We start from the raw sequence: 24453 nt of genomic DNA, 5'->3' as shown, positions 1-24453 counted from the left end.
TTTCCGACTCGTTTTCTTCCGTTTCGTTAACGCGGGAGTGAAGAGTTCTGCTTTTAATACCTAGTACGGAGATGGCGACTAAAAGACTACTAAGAATAGAACTCGCAGAGGAGCTACAAAACTTAGTTCCTTCTCGACGCCATCTGACGAACGAATTACGAACCAAAATCCAAACGATATTCTCCGTTTTCCGTTCTGACGCCGTCTGCCGGACGAATCGTGCAAACGATGACTTCCGCCATGTTGGCTTATCGGAGTGGGAAGCGGTGTGTGGGCTCGATTTCTAAGCGTTATTTTTCTAGAGCGTGTAGAAATGTGCACAGGTCAGTCGGATCGTCGTTTTATCCCCGGTTTTAGCCGTTCACGAACACGCCTTATTATCTGTGTAAACACGTGACGTAATGTCCCATCTGGGCTTTAAGTCACATGGTTTATTTATTATGGTAATTCCCTTGGAGACTTTTTGCCTTCGGGATGGATTGTTTAAATGGTGGAATGTCGTAATTTATTAATAAAGAACATTTTATCATCGGTCTGATGCCAAATATATTGATATTTTAGCATTTTCCTTGCCAAGAGGAAAATTTGGTAATGATAAGGAAGTTTTCTTTGAAAGAAACATTGGATTTGGAGATATTAATGCAAATTTTTGTTTAAAAATGATTCTATAAATTGATGGTGGCCTTCGCAAGCTTCCTTTTTTATTAAATTTATGTGAAGCAACTAAAATGTTGACAATCATTTTGCGTTTGCCTGAAGGTCAATATTTTGATAATTGTTATTTTGATGAATGGTTTGTGTTATCACTTTTTATGCAAGTAGAGATATTAATCAGTAATATTAATATTTTATGAAAAGAATTGATGATAAATCGTCATTTTTCTAAGCTTCGTCTGCCAAAAGGATTTTTTTTTTGGTCCGTTATAAATTTGGCGGTGCCCAAACTTATCGTGAGGGCCCTTTGCATCTTCGTCTCGACGTCTTTGGACCGGAAAGGCGACGGAAAAGGATGCCCGCCGGCGGCCAAAGGCACGCGAACATTATCGGTCTCGTGTTCCGGCGAGTTTGCCGTATTTCCTTTTCTGTGTCCGACGCCAAAATAAGGACCCGTTTCTCGTCAAAAGTCCTCCTGGGAGGCAGATTGTCCCCGCGTCAAATTGCCGTATTCTGCTAAACAAACGAGTGCCGAGATGGCGAGGAATGGATCCTGACATATCTGTGTCAAACCACTTTGAAAATGGGTGAGAATCTCACTAGAACCTGGTCTGTCAGAACAAGGAGATACAATAGAATAGAATAGATGCCTTTCTACTTCCACATTGGCATCTACAAGATAATCATCAATTTTTTTTTATTAATATTTCTATATGCATAAAATGTAAATAGAGAATATTAATGAGTTTAATAATTACCAAAATATTAATATTTTAAAATTAAAATTTAATACACATTTTTAAAAATAAATTTAAAGATACATTCCATTCTAAATTCTTGATTAATTAAAAAAGAATAAATTTCAAAAAGAAATCTGTTAGTAAAAAATTTCAAAGCAAACTACTTGTCTTCTAAGTTAGGTTTTTGTTTTTTAATTAAGGAAATATTAAAAAAAAAACAGGAAAATTTTGTTAAATTTCTACAAGTTTTTGAAGTTTTATAAGTTTTTTTAAAGCAAATTATTTTTTTTTATTTCGATATCTGCAAAATTACACAATAGGCAATTGTATATTTCGAAAATAATTATGACATTATTATCCGCTGTACTTGTTTTCTACAATTACACAACCTTGAAAGTTAAAAATCAAAATGAATTTTTATGTATTTAAGATAAAATTTAAAAATTGTTGGGAATGTCTCAAAAATAAACAAATTTTTTTAGTTTTATAAGAAAGCCATTTTAAAACATTTTGATTAAATAAATGGCTATGATAAATAGAAGTCCAAATTCTGTATGCAATTGTCTAATTTTTTATTTATCTGTAGCTTCCGAGACGTAACGTGCCGCAACAGATCGGTATTATTTTAATGTCCAAAATAGGACGACAAAGAAAAATAATAATTTAAAATTTCTTTGAGTATAAATAAAAATATGCAATTTTAGTTCCAGTAAAACAGAAGAAGAATACGATATTGTTGTCGTCGGAGGAGGTATCGTAGGCACGGCTACCGCGAGAGAATTGATCTCGAGACATCCGACATTGAAAATTGGTTTAGTGGAAAAAGAACAAAAATTAGGTAAGAGAGAGCTTTTTGTATACAAAATCTGTAGCTTTTAAGTTGAAATATTAAAATATATATATTTTCTTTTTATTTGAAGCTGCTCATCAGAGTGGTCACAACAGTGGAGTTATACATGCTGGAATATATTACACTCCTGGTTCTTTGAAGGCAAAATTGTGTGTGGAAGGTTTAGAATTAACCTATAAATATTGTGATGAACATAATATACCGTATAAAAAATGTGGAAAGGTAAATAAGATATAAGAATGAATTACAAGCTTTAATAATATTAGCATATATGTTTGTTATGTATAACATCTCTCTTGGCTCTGAATTATTTTCTTTGATAACTTCTTTTTCTGGTCTTAGTTTTGCAATAAATTTGCAAGTATCATGAGTGATGTTTTTTTTTTGAGGTCTACGAAAAAAAAAAAAAAGAATTGTTCTTTGAATATGTCTAATTGCAAGATCAAGACCACAAAAGCAAATAAGAACAAAAGGAAATCTGTATTTATGTCAAACCAGCTACAGATCAGAAAAAGAGAAATTGTTAAGAAAAGAAATGTAGGGCCAAGAATTGTGAAGAAACAGAAATTCCCAAAGTTTGCAGCAAGTAATATAAGAATAAAGCATGCAATATATTATGTTTAGTTAATAGTTGCCGTAGACAGAGAAGAATTACCAAGATTAGATGCATTGTACGAACGTGGTCAGAAGAATTCTGTTAAAGATTTGAAAGTTGTGAATGCGAGTGAAATTCGAGAAATTGAGCCAAATTGTCAAGTAAGTCGATTTTTAAATATTATGCAAAAGAAATACTAATGGACTAGAATAAGTTTTAGGATTACGTTCAAACAATACAAAATTATAAACATTCGAAAACCAATTCTTCTTTTATTGTGATAAAATGTTTTTCAAGACTATACGTGTCTCGTTATCAGATCAACATAAAGTCGACTCAACACATTTGCTATTTGCCAAATGCCAAGCAAACATTTGGCCAAGTAGAGTGAAGGATTTAATTGTGACTAATATTTGGTATTTGCTATTTCCCATTTCCCACTCTTTGCCAGTATATTGTGCCGAATCAAAGTGGATAAATCTTGAATAATCATTTGTAATTCCCACGATGAATCAATGCTTGGCAAATAATCGTGTGTACGTATATGGTTTCCACGTGATAAATACTTGGGCAAAAGGCAAATATTTGGCAATTGGTGAATACCAAATATACAGAGCCAGCTTATAAGTTCTAAAAACAAGCTATTGTAAATTTAAAATTGTAAACATTGTACGAAGTGAATTTAAGGCATTCTAATACATTTTAAAGTATATGTTGATTAATTCAAATTTAAAGGATTTTTATGCTAATTATGGAAATTTGCTTTCTTAGTTATATATATATTATTTACAGTTTTTGTAATTTTAAAATTGATACAGGGATTAAAGGCATTATGGTCGCCCCATACCGGTATCGTCGATTGGGCAGAAGTATGTCGATCTTATGGAAGAGATTTTGAAAAGAGTGGAGGAAAAATTCATCTCGGTTTTAATGTCAAAGCTTTTAAAACTGTTGCAGAAAGCCAGAAAAAACATTCAGTAGATTCTAGTCAATATCCTGTCAGAATTATATCTTCAAACAAAGTATGTTAGCATTTTTATAAAGTAATTTTTCAAAAATTTAAGTTTCTTTTTTGGTACGTTGGTGCCTACTTGTAATTGTAGGCCATAAGAAGTCGATACTGTGTAACTTGTGGTGGTCTATATTCGGATAAATTGGCCACGTTATCAGGCTGCAGCCTAGATCCTCAGATTGTGCCATTTCGTGGAGAATATCTTCTATTAAAGAAAGAAAAATGTGATCTCATTAAAGGTAACATATATCCAGTAAGTCTGCATGATAAATATGTGTCTTTTCTCTTTAAATTATGAAATAGCAATTTTTATCATTTTTTATGTTTATATCAGGTTCCTAATCCAAAATTTCCCTTTCTTGGAGTACACTTCACTCCACGTATTGATGGCAGCGTATGGTTGGGGCCTAATGCAGTATTAGCATTCAAACGCGAAGGTTATCATTTAACAGATGTCAACGTACCTGAATTGTGGGAAGCAGTCAAGCATCCGTAAGCATTTAATGATTATTTGGTTTTCAATTTAGAATTTTCAAACATTATTACTTGCCTGAATTTCAGGGGCTTTCAACGCTTAGCTGTGAAAAATATCTTATACGGTATACAGGAAATGTATAGAGGAGTGAATATTTTTGCGCAAGTTCGTCAATTACAGAAATTTGTTCCTAAACTCCGCTTAAATGATGTCACAAGGTGAGACTCGAATTATGTTTAAAAATTAAATTTTTTTAGCATATTTTGGTTTTTATAGATTTTATCTATTATTTTAAAGAATCAAACTAAGAATTCAAAACATTTTTCATCTAGCATTATGATTTATCAATTAAAAGGGGATTAAAGAATAAATACTTTTAAAGCATAAAACATGTAATTTTATTGAAGTAAAGTTTAATTAATTTTAAGTATTTGAATTCTATAATTAAAATAAACTAACAGAAAAACAACATAAAAATTTCATATACTCTTATTCAAACAAATCAAATAAATAAATCCAGGAATTTTTGCACAAATTATTGCAGTTGGTTTTAAAATGTTTGAATTACACATGACACAAATGAATGATTGTCAAAGTATGGTCCATAGGACATTGATGGCTCACAAATATGCACCAGGTGGTCCATGAACCGATTTAGTCATTTTTCCAAATTCAATTCTGTGCTGTTTAGTCAGAGAAAATAACTACATGATGTCTGAAATATTCTTATATTAGATTGTGTGCCAAAAATTTTGTCTATTGTTATCTATCTGATAACCTATGATGATGTTGCAAGGGTAAAATGGGTTCAAGGCTAAACAAGACTTTTATTTTGACAGACCAAAAGGAATGTCCGAAACATGTATAAAATCCGACAACTTTTCAAAATACACTCCATCTGTATGTAGACACTGTTCCCAGCGGTGGGGTAGGTCCCTGATACCTTTCTCGTATAAAGAAGTGGGCTGACGTCGTGGCCAGCACAGGACAACTTGCTGCAGTTCATCATCTGTCTGGAATTTGTTCCTCCCAGGTACTCTTTAAGGGGCCCAAACAAATGATAATCACTGGGAGTTAATCACCTTTGATACAAAACTGATTCAGAAGCTGCTCACGTCTCCTTGCGTACCCATTTATGATCACATGTCAGCTGTCAGGGAATTCATCTGGCACACGTTTTGTGAAACAGTAAGTGCTCGTGGATGATTTTCTCAACACTATGACACTGATGGACACTTCATCTGCAATGTGTCTCTCGGTTACTCACCAGTTCTCCAGGATAACTTGCTCAACTCGTGCAATATTCACTGTCGTTACTGCAGTTGGACGAACATGTCCATGTGCTTCATTTGTCACCATTGTCGACACCATTCTTACACTCTTGCCCACAACAGTGTTTGTTCCCCATACTGTGCATTCAATCTTCTCAAAAAATCAGCAGGTTTAACCTTTTCCTTCACAAGAAATTTGATTACGCACCACTGTTCCACCATTGCAGATACATTACCTTATGCCATGATTGCTAAAACTGCTGTTCATGCACAAAATGCATCATGTTTGCTACCGAAATCTTGGGATGGATAATGCTATTCCCTCTTTGGGTTTTATCATGCTAAAGTTACTTTTCAAAATTATAGGCCCAAAAGTCTCATTTAACCCTGAACAACCCTTGTATTTACAGCCTGGAATAGCTGGTACACAATTCATATGTGACACTGTTTAAGTGGTCCGTGAATCAATAACAGAGAATCATCAACATATACCAATTTTCTGATACTAAACCGTCATTTAAATTATTTGTGCTATCGTCACAAAGATTTAGCATTATATCTGGTAATGTCATTCAGTTATAGCTTTAATAAGATTGATTAAATGCAACCCAATCATTTTTAAGAAATTAAATACATTTATGTATTTAGTATGCTTATTATACTATTTTCTTTGTGAGTTCTTCAATGCCACTCCTGTAAATTATCATCAAAGAAGTAATTAAAAAATAAGTAGTAAATTTATTAAGTTTTTAAAAAATGGCTTAAATGCATCCAATAATTTAAAGGTATACGTATTAAATTCGAAGGAAGTCGACACGTATTTTTTATGGTCGAATAGCTATCGGAAATCGGTCATGCATTCATCCATACAAGAATGTTTTTAATTCATTCTAATATACTTGATATTTTTGCTGACAAATACTTTAAAATACATTAAACAGCGATTGAAAATGTCCACACCTCTAATGCGTATCCATTTTTAGTTGACATTTGAATAGGAATAGGATTAGGATTTTTTTAAAGTATTCAATTGATAAAATCTATTGCTTCATAAACAAAGACAACATACATTTTATATATTGTTAAAAATAAAAGAAAAAAATGTAGTTCACGTACCGAAGTTTCAAAAATGCATTTTTTCATATTGCAAAATAATGGGAAATATGCTTTGTTAAGACGAAATAAATATAATGAATAATGAATTTTTCTACTCTATTGGAATTTTGATAAAATATAAATTTGAATTTTCACACATTAAAAAAGATGCAAGATTATTCTGAAAATTTGGTTTTGTAATTTATGTCTTTATGTATTAAAGATAAGAACAAATATAAACATCTGTTGACTTGATTTTGATTAAGGTAAATAATCTGCTGGATTATGTTGAGCTTTAACTATTTAGTAGCCATATTACAGCCTAACATAATCTGGCAGATCAGTTCATCTTAAAGATAATCAAGATTTTCAATTACTGTTTTTATTTGCATTTATGTAAAGAAAACAAGGTATTTTTTCCAACTTTAAACTCTCACACAAGTACCACCTAGCCAGTTTGTCTATATAAAAATATTTTCAGGATAAAAAATATTTTATAGCATACCTATAATTTAAACAAGGAAATTCTATCCAAAACCACTTTTGTATAAAGAAAATAAATTGGCAAGGTGTGACTTTGGGAAAAATACGACAAAGGAATGGCAATAGTTACAAATGAAATCTGCACGTTTTGGGATGCATCGACTTACCACAAATTCTAGAATAAGAGAGAAGTGTGTTCTTCGTAATGATTTGATTGAATTTAGAAATATCTTCATTGAACAAGATAATCTTGTTATTTCTCTGAAGCTACGAGAAATAATGGAGGAAAGTAGCACTTTGACTTTGCGCTAATAAACCGAAATTATCAGAAGTCAATCTAACACATGCTTGGAGCATTATTAGCATTAAAATATGTCAAAAACAGTAATAAATAAAAGCTTGTGGCTTTACTCATGCAGAAAATATCATTTTTTCTTTTCATACCAAAAATTGATTGACTCAAAATGTGGGTGAGAATGCAAATTTGATCGATTCTTAATCTGTTTTAGATCAGGCTAAGACTACATTGATCTAAATATAACTTTTAAGTAGTGTTAAAGTTGGCTGTAATAAGCTTTTTGATAAAAATGCTATGTTTACTTATTATATACAAAACTAAGAATATTTGAATATTCAAAACAAACATTGTAAATATTTTTATTAATATAAATTAACAACATAAGAGTCCTATTATATGATTATACTATTACGATTTTCAAACAGTTAATGTGAAATGATAATAATTAAAAACCAGTTGAAAAAGTTTAACCATTTTATATGAAAATGATAACTTAGAGCACTTCAATTTTGAACCTTATTGGCATTGCATATGCATATGTAACAATATAGTTTTTGCTCTTATAAAAAAACCAAAGGATTATTATAAATAAAATTATTACATTTTTATTAATATATTAATATTAATGTTGAGGTAAACAAATTTAACGCTAAAAAGATCGAATGAAACATGCTTAAGAAGAATCTGTTCTCATAAAAAGACTAGCCTCCGTTATGGCCTCTTTCGAGTCGGCGCGCAAGTAAGGTTTGATTAAACGCAGAACCGAAAATGATTTGACACCAACGTGAGTACGAGGCAGTGCAGTAACATGGGCTGCATTTTGTATTATTAAAGACGTCAAAAATAATGGTATTAACAGTTTAAAAAATTTTTTTTTTAATTTATTGCAAAGTAAGGAATTGGGAATCGATAAGTTTTCTGACTCCCGTGAAAAGATTATACTCGGACTCTCTGTTCCCATTTGCCGTTGCATTTTATTTCTAATAACGTTTGGAAATATTTCATTTTTTTATTATTTGGAAGGCTAGCAGTATAATTTACTGTAGTAAATTATACTGCTAGCTTTCGAACATATATAAAAATGAAACACATGTAATATGTATATAAACAGAACAACCAAATTAGGTGACCAGAAAACAAATAAATAGATACATTTTTACTACATTTTCTAATAATTATGGTTTTAACAAATATTAGATAATAGATTTAACAGAAATAGTTTTTAACCAAAGAAGAAAATACAGGTATACCTCGAGTTACGTCGTTCCCGATTATACGTCGTTTGTCAAGAAAGTATATGGAAAAATAATAATTAAGTTTAAGTCATTTTATTCGACTTTATGTCTGTCCGATACAAATATTGAAGTCGTAATATCACTAGATAAATGTTTAAAGCACATAAAATCATATTATAATATTTACATTTAGAAGTATATACTGTATTTACAGTACATGCATTCGTAAATTTAAATTACTTTTTTCTGTACTATATTAAAAACTAAAATTTATTTGTTTGTAAGCTTAAAATAGATCCTTATTAACCATATATTATTAAAAATGCATTAATAAATAAAATACAGAACGGGAATTAGTAATTTATGGTTTAGCCTAGTGGCAAGTAGATTCGGAGACAAGTAAATTTGACTTACGTCGTTTTTCGACTTAAGTCGTCCTCCTAGAACCAATTACTGACATAAGGCGAGGTATACCTGTAGTTGAGTGTAATGTATGTACAAGGTAGTTTTGAAGAAATTAAAAAATTGAACTTTATATTATAGTAACACCAGACTTAAAAATGACAATATGCTTCATGTTAACTAAAATTAAATAACCTGCAGATACGATTGATATTTTGTAAAAAACTGGAGTGGCTTATACTTTTAATTGTAATTGTGATCCTTGTTATACTTATATAGGAGAAACTGGAAGAACTTTGGATACTAGATTATCAAAATATTACATAACCATATTTAATTGATCGTATAACTCGGCAGTGGCTATGCATTGCAACGAGAATGGCTGCAAAATAAATAAAACATCAATTAAAATATTAAAAAAATGAAAATTATTTAATAGACAATATTACAAGCATTTAAGAATACTACATGTTGATGAAAAATATAGAATAAATAATAAAGGAAGAACAATATGTAATTCCCATTGGACTTCGAACTCACATTTGAGTTATAAATAAACACTTGGCTTTATTTCCATCATTTTAGTTGATACGNCTCATTAAAGGTAACATATATCCAGTAAGTCTGCATGATAAATATGTGTCTTTTCTCTTTAAATTATGAAATAGCAATTTTTATCATTTTTTATGTTTATATCAGGTTCCTAATCCAAAATTTCCCTTTCTTGGAGTACACTTCACTCCACGTATTGATGGCAGCGTATGGTTGGGGCCTAATGCAGTATTAGCATTCAAACGCGAAGGTTATCATTTAACAGATGTCAACGTACCTGAATTGTGGGAAGCAGTCAAGCATCCGTAAGCATTTAATGATTATTTGGTTTTCAATTTAGAATTTTCAAACATTATTACTTGCCTGAATTTCAGGGGCTTTCAACGCTTAGCTGTGAAAAATATCTTATACGGTATACAGGAAATGTATAGAGGAGTGAATATTTTTGCGCAAGTTCGTCAATTACAGAAATTTGTTCCTAAACTCCGCTTAAATGATGTCACAAGGTGAGACTCGAATTATGTTTAAAAATTAAATTTTTTTAGCATATTTTGGTTTTTATAGATTTTATCTATTATTTTAAAGAATCAAACTAAGAATTCAAAACATTTTTCATCTAGCATTATGATTTATCAATTAAAAGGGGATTAAAGAATAAATACTTTTAAAGCATAAAACATGTAATTTTATTGAAGTAAAGTTTAATTAATTTTAAGTATTTGAATTCTATAATTAAAATAAACTAACAGAAAAACAACATAAAAATTTCATATACTCTTATTCAAACAAATCAAATAAATAAATCCAGGAATTTTTGCACAAATTATTGCAGTTGGTTTTAAAATGTTTGAATTACACATGACACAAATGAATGATTGTCAAAGTATGGTCCATAGGACATTGATGGCTCACAAATATGCACCAGGTGGTCCATGAACCGATTTAGTCATTTTTCCAAATTCAATTCTGTGCTGTTTAGTCAGAGAAAATAACTACATGATGTCTGAAATATTCTTATATTAGATTGTGTGCCAAAAATTTTGTCTATTGTTATCTATCTGATAACCTATGATGATGTTGCAAGGGTAAAATGGGTTCAAGGCTAAACAAGACTTTTATTTTGACAGACCAAAAGGAATGTCCGAAACATGTATAAAATCCGACAACTTTTCAAAATACACTCCATCTGTATGTAGACACTGTTCCCAGCGGTGGGGTAGGTCCCTGATACCTTTCTCGTATAAAGAAGTGGGCTGACGTCGTGGCCAGCACAGGACAACTTGCTGCAGTTCATCATCTGTCTGGAATTTGTTCCTCCCAGGTACTCTTTAAGGGGCCCAAACAAATGATAATCACTGGGAGTTAATCACCTTTGATACAAAACTGATTCAGAAGCTGCTCACGTCTCCTTGCGTACCCATTTATGATCACATGTCAGCTGTCAGGGAATTCATCTGGCACACGTTTTGTGAAACAGTAAGTGCTCGTGGATGATTTTCTCAACACTATGACACTGATGGACACTTCATCTGCAATGTGTCTCTCGGTTACTCACCAGTTCTCCAGGATAACTTGCTCAACTCGTGCAATATTCACTGTCGTTACTGCAGTTGGACGAACATGTCCATGTGCTTCATTTGTCACCATTGTCGACACCATTCTTACACTCTTGCCCACAACAGTGTTTGTTCCCCATACTGTGCATTCAATCTTCTCAAAAAATCAGCAGGTTTAACCTTTTCCTTCACAAGAAATTTGATTACGCACCACTGTTCCACCATTGCAGATACATTACCTTATGCCATGATTGCTAAAACTGCTGTTCATGCACAAAATGCATCATGTTTGCTACCGAAATCTTGGGATGGATAATGCTATTCCCTCTTTGGGTTTTATCATGCTAAAGTTACTTTTCAAAATTATAGGCCCAAAAGTCTCATTTAACCCTGAACAACCCTTGTATTTACAGCCTGGAATAGCTGGTACACAATTCATATGTGACACTGTTTAAGTGGTCCGTGAATCAATAACAGAGAATCATCAACATATACCAATTTTCTGATACTAAACCGTCATTTAAATTATTTGTGCTATCGTCACAAAGATTTAGCATTATATCTGGTAATGTCATTCAGTTATAGCTTTAATAAGATTGATTAAATGCAACCCAATCATTTTTAAGAAATTAAATACATTTATGTATTTAGTATGCTTATTATACTATTTTCTTTGTGAGTTCTTCAATGCCACTCCTGTAAATTATCATCAAAGAAGTAATTAAAAAATAAGTAGTAAATTTATTAAGTTTTTAAAAAATGGCTTAAATGCATCCAATAATTTAAAGGTATACGTATTAAATTCGAAGGAAGTCGACACGTATTTTTTATGGTCGAATAGCTATCGGAAATCGGTCATGCATTCATCCATACAAGAATGTTTTTAATTCATTCTAATATACTTGATATTTTTGCTGACAAATACTTTAAAATACATTAAACAGCGATTGAAAATGTCCACACCTCTAATGCGTATCCATTTTTAGTTGACATTTGAATAGGAATAGGATTAGGATTTTTTTAAAGTATTCAATTGATAAAATCTATTGCTTCATAAACAAAGACAACATACATTTTATATATTGTTAAAAATAAAAGAAAAAAATGTAGTTCACGTACCGAAGTTTCAAAAATGCATTTTTTCATATTGCAAAATAATGGGAAATATGCTTTGTTAAGACGAAATAAATATAATGAATAATGAATTTTTCTACTCTATTGGAATTTTGATAAAATATAAATTTGAATTTTCACACATTAAAAAAGATGCAAGATTATTCTGAAAATTTGGTTTTGTAATTTATGTCTTTATGTATTAAAGATAAGAACAAATATAAACATCTGTTGACTTGATTTTGATTAAGGTAAATAATCTGCTGGATTATGTTGAGCTTTAACTATTTAGTAGCCATATTACAGCCTAACATAATCTGGCAGATCAGTTCATCTTAAAGATAATCAAGATTTTCAATTACTGTTTTTATTTGCATTTATGTAAAGAAAACAAGGTATTTTTTCCAACTTTAAACTCTCACACAAGTACCACCTAGCCAGTTTGTCTATATAAAAATATTTTCAGGATAAAAAATATTTTATAGCATACCTATAATTTAAACAAGGAAATTCTATCCAAAACCACTTTTGTATAAAGAAAATAAATTGGCAAGGTGTGACTTTGGGAAAAATACGACAAAGGAATGGCAATAGTTACAAATGAAATCTGCACGTTTTGGGATGCATCGACTTACCACAAATTCTAGAATAAGAGAGAAGTGTGTTCTTCGTAATGATTTGATTGAATTTAGAAATATCTTCATTGAACAAGATAATCTTGTTATTTCTCTGAAGCTACGAGAAATAATGGAGGAAAGTAGCACTTTGACTTTGCGCTAATAAACCGAAATTATCAGAAGTCAATCTAACACATGCTTGGAGCATTATTAGCATTAAAATATGTCAAAAACAGTAATAAATAAAAGCTTGTGGCTTTACTCATGCAGAAAATATCATTTTTTCTTTTCATACCAAAAATTGATTGACTCAAAATGTGGGTGAGAATGCAAATTTGATCGATTCTTAATCTGTTTTAGATCAGGCTAAGACTACATTGATCTAAATATAACTTTTAAGTAGTGTTAAAGTTGGCTGTAATAAGCTTTTTGATAAAAATGCTATGTTTACTTATTATATACAAAACTAAGAATATTTGAATATTCAAAACAAACATTGTAAATATTTTTATTAATATAAATTAACAACATAAGAGTCCTATTATATGATTATACTATTACGATTTTCAAACAGTTAATGTGAAATGATAATAATTAAAAACCAGTTGAAAAAGTTTAACCATTTTATATGAAAATGATAACTTAGAGCACTTCAATTTTGAACCTTATTGGCATTGCATATGCATATGTAACAATATAGTTTTTGCTCTTATAAAAAAACCAAAGGATTATTATAAATAAAATTATTACATTTTTATTAATATATTAATATTAATGTTGAGGTAAACAAATTTAACGCTAAAAAGATCGAATGAAACATGCTTAAGAAGAATCTGTTCTCATAAAAAGACTAGCCTCCGTTATGGCCTCTTTCGAGTCGGCGCGCAAGTAAGGTTTGATTAAACGCAGAACCGAAAATGATTTGACACCAACGTGAGTACGAGGCAGTGCAGTAACATGGGCTGCATTTTGTATTATTAAAGACGTCAAAAATAATGGTATTAACAGTTTAAAAAATTTTTTTTTTAATTTATTGCAAAGTAAGGAATTGGGAATCGATAAGTTTTCTGACTCCCGTGAAAAGATTATACTCGGACTCTCTGTTCCCATTTGCCGTTGCATTTTATTTCTAATAACGTTTGGAAATATTTCATTTTTTTATTATTTGGAAGGCTAGCAGTATAATTTACTGTAGTAAATTATACTGCTAGCTTTCGAACATATATAAAAATGAAACACATGTAATATGTATATAAACAGAACAACCAAATTAGGTGACCAGAAAACAAATAAATAGATACATTTTTACTACATTTTCTAATAATTATGGTTTTAACAAATATTAGATAATAGATTTAACAGAAATAGTTTTTAACCAAAGAAGAAAATACAGATATACCTCGAGTTACGTCGTTCCCGATTATACGTCGTTTGTCAAGAAAGTATATGGAAAAATAATAATTAAGTTTAAGTCATTTTATTCGACTTTATGTCTGTCCGATACAAATATTGAAGTCGTAATATCACTAGAAAAATGTTTAAAGCACATAAAATCATATTATAATATTTACATTTAGAAGTATATACTGTATTTACAGTACATGCATTCGTAAATTTAAATTACTTTTTTCTGTACTATATTAAAAACTAAAATTTATTTGTTTGTAAGCTAAAATAGATCCTTATTAACCATATATTATTAAAAATGCATTAATAAATAAAATACAGAACGGGAATTAGTAATTTATGGTTTAGCCTAGTGGCAAGTAGATTCGGAGACAAGTAAATTTGACTTACGTCGTTTTTCGACTTAAGTCGTCCTCCTAGAACCAATTACTGACATAAGGCGAGGTATACCTGTAGTTGAGTGTAATGTATGTACAAGGTAGTTTTGAAGAAATTAAAAAATTGAACTTTATATTATAGTAACACCAGACTTAAAAATGACAATATGCTTCATGTTAACTAAAATTAAATAACCTGCAGATACGATTGATATTTTGTAAAAAACTGGAGTGGCTTATACTTTTAATTGTAATTGTGATCCTTGTTATACTTATATAGGAGAAACTGGAAGAACTTTGGATACTAGATTATCAAAATATTACATAACCATATTTAATTGATCGTATAACTCGGCAGTGAAATCTGTTAGTAAAAAATTTCAAAGCAAACTACTTGTCTTCTAAGTTAGGTTTTTGTTTTTTAATTAAGGAAATATTAAAAAAAAAACAGGAAAATTTTGTTAAATTTCTACAAGTTTTTGAAGTTTTATAAGTTTTTTTAAAGCAAATTATTTTTTTTTATTTCGATATCTGCAAAATTACACAATAGGCAATTGTATATTTCGAAAATAATTATGACATTATTATCCGCTGTACTTGTTTTCTACAATTACACAACCTTGAAAGTTAAAAATCAAAATGAATTTTTATGTATTTAAGATAAAATTTAAAAATTGTTGGGAATGTCTCAAAAATAAACAAATTTTTTTAGTTTTATAAGAAAGCCATTTTAAAACATTTTGATTAAATAAATGGCTATGATAAATAGAAGTCCAAATTCTGTATGCAATTGTCTAATTTTTTATTTATCTGTAGCTTCCGAGACGTAACGTGCCGCAACAGATCGGTATTATTTTAATGTCCAAAATAGGACGACAAAGAAAAATAATAATTTAAAATTTCTTTGAGTATAAATAAAAATATGCAATTTTAGTTCCAGTAAAACAGAAGAAGAATACGATATTGTTGTCGTCGGAGGAGGTATCGTAGGCACGGCTACCGCGAGAGAATTGATCTCGAGACATCCGACATTGAAAATTGGTTTAGTGGAAAAAGAACAAAAATTAGGTAAGAGAGAGCTTTTTGTATACAAAATCTGTAGCTTTTAAGTTGAAATATTAAAATATATATATTTTCTTTTTATTTGAAGCTGCTCATCAGAGTGGTCACAACAGTGGAGTTATACATGCTGGAATATATTACACTCCTGGTTCTTTGAAGGCAAAATTGTGTGTGGAAGGTTTAGAATTAACCTATAAATATTGTGATGAACATAATATACCGTATAAAAAATGTGGAAAGGTAAATAAGATATAAGAATGAATTACAAGCTTTAATAATATTAGCATATATGTTTGTTATGTATAACATCTCTCTTGGCTCTGAATTATTTTCTTTGATAACTTCTTTTTCTGGTCTTAGTTTTGCAATAAATTTGCAAGTATCATGAGTGATGTTTTTTTTTTGAGGTCTACGAAAAAAAAAAAAAAGAATTGTTCTTTGAATATGTCTAATTGCAAGATCAAGACCACAAAAGCAAATAAGAACAAAAGGAAATCTGTATTTATGTCAAACCAGCTACAGATCAGAAAAAGAGAAATTGTTAAGAAAAGAAATGTAGGGCCAAGAATTGTGAAGAAACAGAAATTCCCAAAGTTTGCAGCAAGTAATATAAGAATAAAGCATGCAATATATTATGTTTAGTTAATAGTTGCCGTAGACAGAGAAGAATTACCAAGATTAGATGCATTGTACGAACGTGGTCAGAAGAATTCTGTTAAAGATTTGAAAGTTGTGAATGCGAGTGAAATTCGAGAAATTGAGCCAAATTGTCAAGTAAGTCGATTTTTAAATATTATGCAAAAGAAATACTAATGGACTAGAATAAGTTTTAGGATTACGTTCAAACAATACAAAATTATAAACATTCGAAAACCAATTCTTCTTTTATTGTGATAAAATGTTTTTCAAGACTATACGTGTCTCGTTATCAGATCAACATAAAGTCGACTCAACACATTTGCTATTTGCCAAATGCCAAGCAAACATTTGGCCAAGTAGAGTGAAGGATTTAATTGTGACTAATATTTGGTATTTGCTATTTCCCATTTCCCACTCTTTGCCAGTATATTGTGCCGAATCAAAGTGGATAAATCTTGAATAATCATTTGTAATTCCCACGATGAATCAATGCTTGGCAAATAATCGTGTGTACGTATATGGTTTCCACGTGATAAATACTTGGGCAAAAGGCAAATATTTGGCAATTGGTGAATACCAAATATACAGAGCCAGCTTATAAGTTCTAAAAACAAGCTATTGTAAATTTAAAATTGTAAACATTGTACGAAGTGAATTTAAGGCATTCTAATACATTTTAAAGTATATGTTGATTAATTCAAATTTAAAGGATTTTTATGCTAATTATGGAAATTTGCTTTCTTAGTTATATATATATTATTTACAGTTTTTGTAATTTTAAAATTGATACAGGGATTAAAGGCATTATGGTCGCCCCATACCGGTATCGTCGATTGGGCAGAAGTATGTCGATCTTATGGAAGAGATTTTGAAAAGAGTGGAGGAAAAATTCATCTCGGTTTTAATGTCAAAGCTTTTAAAACTGTTGCAGAAAGCCAGAAAAAACATTCAGTAGATTCTAGTCAATATCCTGTCAGAATTATATCTTCAAACAAAGTATGTTAGCATTTTTATAAAGTAATTTTTCAAAAATTTAAGTTTCTTTTTTGGTACGTTGGTGCCTACTTGTAATTGTAGGCCATAAGAAGTCGATACTGTGTAACTTGTGGTGGTCTATATTCGGATAAATTGGCCACGTTATCAGGCTGCAGCCTAGATCCTCAGATTGTGCCATTTCGTGGAGAATATCTTCTATTAAAGAAAGAAAAATGTGATCTCATTAAAGGTAACATATATCCAGTAAGTCTGCATGATAAATATGTGTCTTTTCTCTTTAAATTATGAAATAGCAATTTTTATCATTTTTTATGTTTATATCAGGTTCCTAATCCAAAATTTCCCTTTCTTGGAGTACACTTCACTCCACGTATTGATGGCAGCGTATGGTTGGGGCCTAATGCAGTATTAGCATTCAAACGCGAAGGTTATCATTTAACAGATGTCAACGTACCTGAATTGTGGGAAGCAGTCANAGTATCCCTTTATATACAGTAGAACCTCGATTATCCGGACCTCTATTATTCGGATTTTCGATTATCCGGATTTTTCCTTATCCGGACTACCTTCATCCCCAATTAGTTCGGATAATCGAGGTTTTACTGTATCAACTTACGACAAACAGACTAGATATACACTGCCTACATTTTTTTTGGTGTGTTTGCTACACCCATCCATATAACAACATTTTACTAAAATATGTTCTCTATTTGCTGTCAGTTTTCCATTTATGCACTTGGCAACAAACTTTTTTATGGATATGGTAATTTCCCTCAAATGGAACTAAGCTTAAAAGAGACAAAGTGAAGGAGAAAAGATGTGGAGAGAACTTTTAGGTATTATGTTGGCATATGTTGGGGCATCTTGGATTTGCCTCAAGAATGTTTGACGGGAAAGGGATTCGTGCGACACAATTTTAGGCCAGAATTTCTCGAGGAATTCGTCAGCAAAGTCCAGTTTTTGGCACCGTGAATGCAGACATTAATTAATCTTGGATCGGATAACTGAAGATTCGACTATCAATTCGAGGAAGAATTATGATCATTGGCAAGAGGATGAAGCTCATGTCAGGTCACCCAGCTATTTGATTGTGACAACCCAGAGAAGAGCACTGGTTACTGCACGAGCCATGAGAAAACTGACCTGGAAAATTTAGGTTGTGAAGTGGTCATCATAGCACATACACGATTCCAGATTTCAACGGGGAGCTAGTTGCTATAGCAGAAAGTCTGCAGAAAAGTACCAGGAGACTATCAAAGGAATATGATTTTAGGCAAACCACCATTGTCAAGATTCTGTATAAAACAAATGGCACCCATACAAATTTCAGTGTGACAAAGTATGCAGAGATGACCCTGACAGACAGCAAATTATGTCAGTGGATCTTATAAATGCCAGAATGATATTCAGAGTTTACAACATAGTCATGTTTAGTGACAGGGCAATAAGCAAGACTACAGATACTGGAGCAATAAAAATTCTAACTGGATCGACCCATCAAAGACCCAAAATACTGACAAAGCAACAATCCAGTACGGAATCTGGAGCAATTGGGCCATTTTTCATCAATAGAAACTCGATGGGAGAATCATATCTGCACCTACCACAGTCTTCCCATCCGTGTTAAATGAAGATGACAAGTTTTCAGTTTTTTCAGTAAAATGGCACCTCTTGTTACAGTGAAGCCATGCAAGCATGGTTAGATAGCCAGTTCTGGTGTTGGAAAGAATCTGTTGAGTGGTCACCCAGTTTGCTGGACCCAACACCTCTTGGCTTTTTACCTATGGGATCACCCTAAGTATAAGTAGTACTGTATATCAGTGCAAAATTCACAACATACCACATCGGATTTAGAATCCTCAAAGCTCACTCAAAGATCACGACAGACATACTCCATTGAGTTTTGTCAATTAGGCTTTGTGTAGCTCAAAATGGAAAACATTTTGAAACCTTATCAGTTAATAAAAAAAATTCAGCTGTAACAAAAATTCATATTAAAACATTTTTCCTAACTCGAACATTTAATTTCAAAAATCATTACTAGCACAAAATGTGTTAGAGAGACTTCACTAATGCATGACTCATGAAATTCTGATCTAAAATCATATCACATACAATCACCTTCCCATTGAACATTCCCAAGGCAAATCCAAGACTGCTGCCTTTAAGATGGCCAAGACACGACAACATAGATATGAGAAACATTTTCATACTAAGTATTAGATGCACTTGTGAAACTTTGTATATATTATCATTCCAAAGATATTTAGTAACTCAGACTTTTGCCAAACAATGAGTACCAGTATGCAATGCTCTCAGCCATAACCAATGCATTGGCAAACAGTTTAACAAGCTTTTACTTTAATGTCTGGCAACCTAACAAGATGGCAGAAGAAAATGGCACTATATTGGCATTTGCAGACTCATTTTGTCAAAATAACTTTGGATTAATACAGATGAATAGAAAAAATGATGATGATAATGAAATACAGTAAGACTCCACTTAACGCAGGGAATGCATTCCTATATGACAAAGCGCTAAGCGAAACAGCGTTAAACAAGACCCATTTTAACATAGAGTAAATAAGGATAGGGAAACACTCAAATGAAAAAAAATGTACTTCAATTTTAAGTTATTTTATATTAATTTGTATAATAATATACATACGTTAAATAACACAAACATATGCACATAGTAACACAAATGTATAATAATTAGTGTTGTAACGAATAGTATATTCGGCCAGGAGCGTGGCCGAATATTCAGCCAAACTATTCGGCTTGATTAACGCACGTACGAAAATTGGCACGCAAACTGCATTATGGCAAGGATCCTGCTCTCTATTGCTGTCATTATGCTTCGCCAATCGTGTTAATTCTTGGCAGTTGTAGCGGACAGACAGCAAGAGTGTCATGGAAGTATGTGATAAATGATGATATCAAATGTGGATAACAATGAAATGACCTACATGTGTAAATAATGGAAAAAGAACAGAGAAGGACCGCGAATTGAAAATGTGAAAATAAATAAGAAATTGAGTTGAGAACATAATCAAATAAGTCGAGGCAGCTTATTCACGCGAAATTCGCGGCCGTCAATGCCAAACAATTGTTGTGATAGACTTTGGAACGGAAAGCTAAATGCTTGTAATGAAAGTCACTTAGCGTACACAAACGAAAGCCTGGGGCCGTTCGGGCTACCAAGCTGTCTCGAATCTGTGAAATCATAACTGTGACTTATATTGACGTCCTATCTGTTTCTTTTCTCCGTTATCACCAGGCTGTCACGTAATTGTAAAATGGGAACTCTACGATGGAAAAGTGACGAATCAAAAGTATTGTGAGTGCGTATTATGATGTATGCACAGATATACATGGATTAGAGCGATAGAGAAAAGAGAAAGGGAAGAGCAAAGACGAGCACTTAAAAAGAAGGATAGGCAGGGTCAGACCCTCAGATGTGTGGATTCTCCAACGATAGACGTGTACGTGTGCTGATCTTTGTAATTATAAATTGTGAATACCTGTGACTAATATTATTTTCTTTTTTATTTTGTGCATGTTATATATATATATATANGAAGGATAGGCAGGGTCAGACCCTCAGATGTGTGGATTCTCCAACGATAGACGTGTACGTGTGCTGATCTTTGTAATTATAAATTGTGAATACCTGTGACTAATATTATTTTCTTTTTTATTTTGTGCATGTTATATATATATATATATAAATGGACGTGTGTGTCCCTATAGTTCACTTTTCAGCCAAAACTACACATCGCACATGAATGGTGTTTGTACATGGTAGTAGCCCCGAGTCTCCATTCGTGCACTATGGTGGTTGCATCTTGATAGCTATAAGGGTGCAGGAGATATGGGACTGAGAGTGGTTGAAAGTGGTTTTCTATTTCGAATTTTATGTTCAAATTTTATTCCAACAATATTCGAATTTGAATTCGAACATAAAATTCGAATATTGGTTCGATTATAGAACGATTGTAAACGTTCCAGAAACGTTGAAAAGAGTTCGTTTGACTGGACATGAACAGGAGACGTTCAGAAATAGAATTGGGACCAGGTCTCTAATTAGTCTGGAAACGAGGGACCTAATTCTTGCATTCTGTGAAAATGGGTAAGATTGGCTATAATGTAATTATCTTAATCTTCACTATCCCACAAATAAAAAGCCAGCGAAGCGGGTCCTTGCAGCTAGATTCTAGATTGCTTAGAAAAACAGTCTTTTATATTTATAAAAAAAACTATATTACATACAAATATACGAACAAATAAAAACCCAGCAAAGCGGGTCCTTACAGCTAGTAAATAAATATAAACAAACAATACTAACTCGATAACATTAAATCTAAATGCCAAAACGATTAATTTACTGTGTTTTTGTTATTTATTACTCCTGTTTTTAGGTATTCGGTCGAATAATGATTAAATATTCGGTATTCGGCCAAATACCGAATAGTAACTGAATATTCGTTACATCACTAATAATAATATATTAATTTGTTCATTTTCTGTGACGAAGGTACGGACCTTTCTGAAATTTTTTTTTGCAATAAAGTCGTGAAGTTTCATTTGTCGCTTTTTTCTTTCCTTAAGCAAATATCAGTAGCAGAAGATCACATCCAAAACGCCTCTTTTTGCTTTTGCACTCTTTTCAAAATCTAGATCATTCACTACGATTTGATCAATGATTTCAGTTATCGTTACCAAACTTTTACTAAAGAAATCTGTTTTCAAGTTCAACATGAATTCCTTGTTCTGCCAGTTCTTGAAGTCATCGTTGGTAAGGCTCAGAAATCTGTAGTAACTCTCCAATATCCTGCTCGTCTACATCTCCTGTATCGATTAAGTTGACAATTTTGTCAACCTAACAATACAGCAATAGGCTCTTCTCTATGACAATTCTTGGATACCTTCAGCCATAACTTCTTTCACACTCCATTCATGCATTTATCAGTTAATTCTTGCCAAGCCAAGTCTCTATTACCTATGGCATGATGTTACATTTTTTCCAAATTGCACAAAACAAACATGGATTTAAGGGAAGTACAGTGCTACGACAAATTGCCGACTTTTGCTGATTGGTTCGTGTTTGGGGATCAATGAAATATTGTGTTAATTGAATCAGCATAAATTTTGAGAGTTTTTTAGGCATCAAGCAGACCACGCTATATTGAATTAGCATTAAGCAGGGTCTTACTTTATATTCATTAGCTGCTACTGTTGCTATGATAAAGCCTAAAAGAACTTCTCTCTATAAAAAACAACGATAATGTTTCATACTCCATTTTCAAGCATGGTCTTCTACTTACTACTAGCAACACAGCCTATAGATTTCAATTAGACATATTAAAAATTTTTTAAATAATCGTGGAATAATCTTATATTAAATTATAACATATGGTATTAAATAATATTATGTGCTAACCATCTTATTCAATTTTTATTATTATGATTATTTTATAAAGTTGCTAAATATAACAGTGGAGATGGCCATATTGCTTCATCAGAGTTCACCATATCCACAATCCGACGAGTGTGACGCACATCGGTTGCTGCACTTGCAAACTCACTGACAAATATCTGAACACATTTTTTGTACAATGTGATTCACCAATGTGCCATTTGAAGTCATTATCAATTACACATACTGTAATATACGCTACATATCAACTTGGATATTTTAATAACCATCAATGAAAGATTTTTGAAAATCAATTTTGAATATAAATATATTGCTGTCTACCAATAAATAATTTAGTTTATCTGTGAATTATTGTTTCAAAAATATCCAAATCAAATTCCATTGGCAACTCATGCGTATTGACAAAGAATACATTGCCGATTGTGTCGTGTCCTAGTTGGGTCTCTTTTTATGATGTACAATTTTCCATTACTTGGTAACTTTACAAGTTTTGTCCTAAAAGTGTATTATTATAGTATGGTGAGATAATTAGTTGAAACTCCAATTATAATTGCCAATTCTGAACTATATCAACATGATAACAATTTAAGAGATCAAGTTTCATTCCTGAAGTACTGTGTAAAGATTTTTAAGTACTTTTGCTATCTTAGTTCTAATTTAATTTTCTTCAAAACTGAATTATTTCCTTACTGGTCTTGGCGGGTAAATTTGGAGAGTGGTCGGGTAAAATGTAGCTTCCATTCTAATCTGGCGATAAGTTTTTAGTTTAAAACGGTGAAGATAAAATGGATTTGCCATTAATTTTTTATGCCTCTTTTAATTGGGATAAAATTACAAGAAACGTTTGAAATTCCCACAGCTGCAGGAAAGGCAGAGGGTGGCAATGTGCTTAGCGTATGTTAGCTTGGATTGTCTATGTTGCAGTTGTTGGCAATCTTGCTGCTTTGTGAAATCTTTTAGCTCATTTTATTTATATTTAATCATAGTCACAACTTTAAAGAAAAAAGTTAGCAGTGTTGAATATAGATGCCAATCCATACTGTATATATCCTTAATATGTACTTTATTTCCAAGAATGGGTCTTTCAAACCAAAACCTTTTGGGAATTTTGATATGTTAATTCCTAATGGATTGGCATGTCTAAAATTTACACAGTTGTGGCCGCCAGCGCCAGAGATCCTGAACACTGTCTGGCAACACTTGCCAACAAGAGTGGCTGGCAACGTCGAAAAAAAGAAAAGGCGCGAAAGTTCGTTGGATTTTGTCCGGGTGTTGCCCGAGGATGTCTGTGACAGTTCTAACCTTTTCTAATAAAGTTCTTTTTTGTTACTGTTCGTGTTTGCCTGCTTAATGTTAGATCTAAACATCAGTAGGATTGAATGACAAAGTGGTGACCCGAACGTGATCCGATTAATGAACTACCTGGACTTTCGACTGAATTGGATAGCGAACAACTCTGTGTCTATGATGGAACTTTTTTAACAGGATATGCAGGTATGATCAGTTTCTAAATCGTAAATTCGATAGGAAGACGGTGGGTAAATCTTACCGAAGACTAGGAGTACGTGACTCAGGCTAAGCTTT

The 24453-nt window shown here is 31.9% G+C and overlaps 2 protein-coding genes across 4 annotated transcripts; both read left to right on the top strand.

The window, feature by feature from the left end:
* The first annotated feature begins 127 nt into the window (after positions 1 to 127).
* On the top strand, positions 128 to 4548 carry LOC111642015 (L-2-hydroxyglutarate dehydrogenase, mitochondrial-like). 3 transcript variants are annotated; one of them, XM_023388278.1, is made up of 8 exons: positions 128 to 266; positions 2099 to 2232; positions 2315 to 2466; positions 2869 to 3000; positions 3658 to 3861; positions 3943 to 4104; positions 4186 to 4343; positions 4413 to 4548. In XM_023388278.1, the coding sequence occupies exons 1-8, from the start codon at positions 229 to 231 to the stop codon at positions 4546 to 4548; spliced, it is 1116 nt and encodes a 371-aa protein (XP_023244046.1). In that variant the 5' UTR covers positions 128 to 228. The 3 variants fall into 3 exon arrangements, with proteins under 3 accessions (XP_023244046.1, XP_023244042.1, XP_023244052.1); XM_023388274.1 differs by having other exon boundaries at positions 128 to 323; XM_023388284.1 differs by lacking the exon at positions 4413 to 4548 and having other exon boundaries at positions 128 to 323; positions 3943 to 4090; positions 4186 to 4323.
* A 921-nt stretch (positions 4549 to 5469) lies between these two features.
* LOC111642314 (L-2-hydroxyglutarate dehydrogenase, mitochondrial-like) lies at positions 5470 to 19056 on the top strand. The gene is made up of 11 exons (XM_023388647.1): positions 5470 to 5514; positions 9696 to 9728; positions 9810 to 9967; positions 10037 to 10168; positions 15652 to 15800; positions 15883 to 16034; positions 16437 to 16568; positions 17226 to 17429; positions 17511 to 17672; positions 17754 to 17906; positions 18760 to 19056. Exons 1-11 carry the CDS (start codon positions 5470 to 5472, stop codon positions 19054 to 19056), a joined length of 1617 nt encoding a protein of 538 aa, XP_023244415.1.
* Positions 19057 to 24453: the final 5397 nt, after the last annotated feature.

Source organism: Centruroides sculpturatus, unplaced genomic scaffold (assembly GCF_000671375.1).
Source record: "Centruroides sculpturatus isolate CEXI.00-Female unplaced genomic scaffold, Cexi_2.0 scaffold130, whole genome shotgun sequence".
NCBI classification, from domain to species: domain Eukaryota; kingdom Metazoa; phylum Arthropoda; class Arachnida; order Scorpiones; family Buthidae; genus Centruroides; species Centruroides sculpturatus.
The sequence above is the reverse complement of the archived record's forward strand: the minus strand, read 5'-3'. Positions and strand labels throughout refer to the sequence as shown.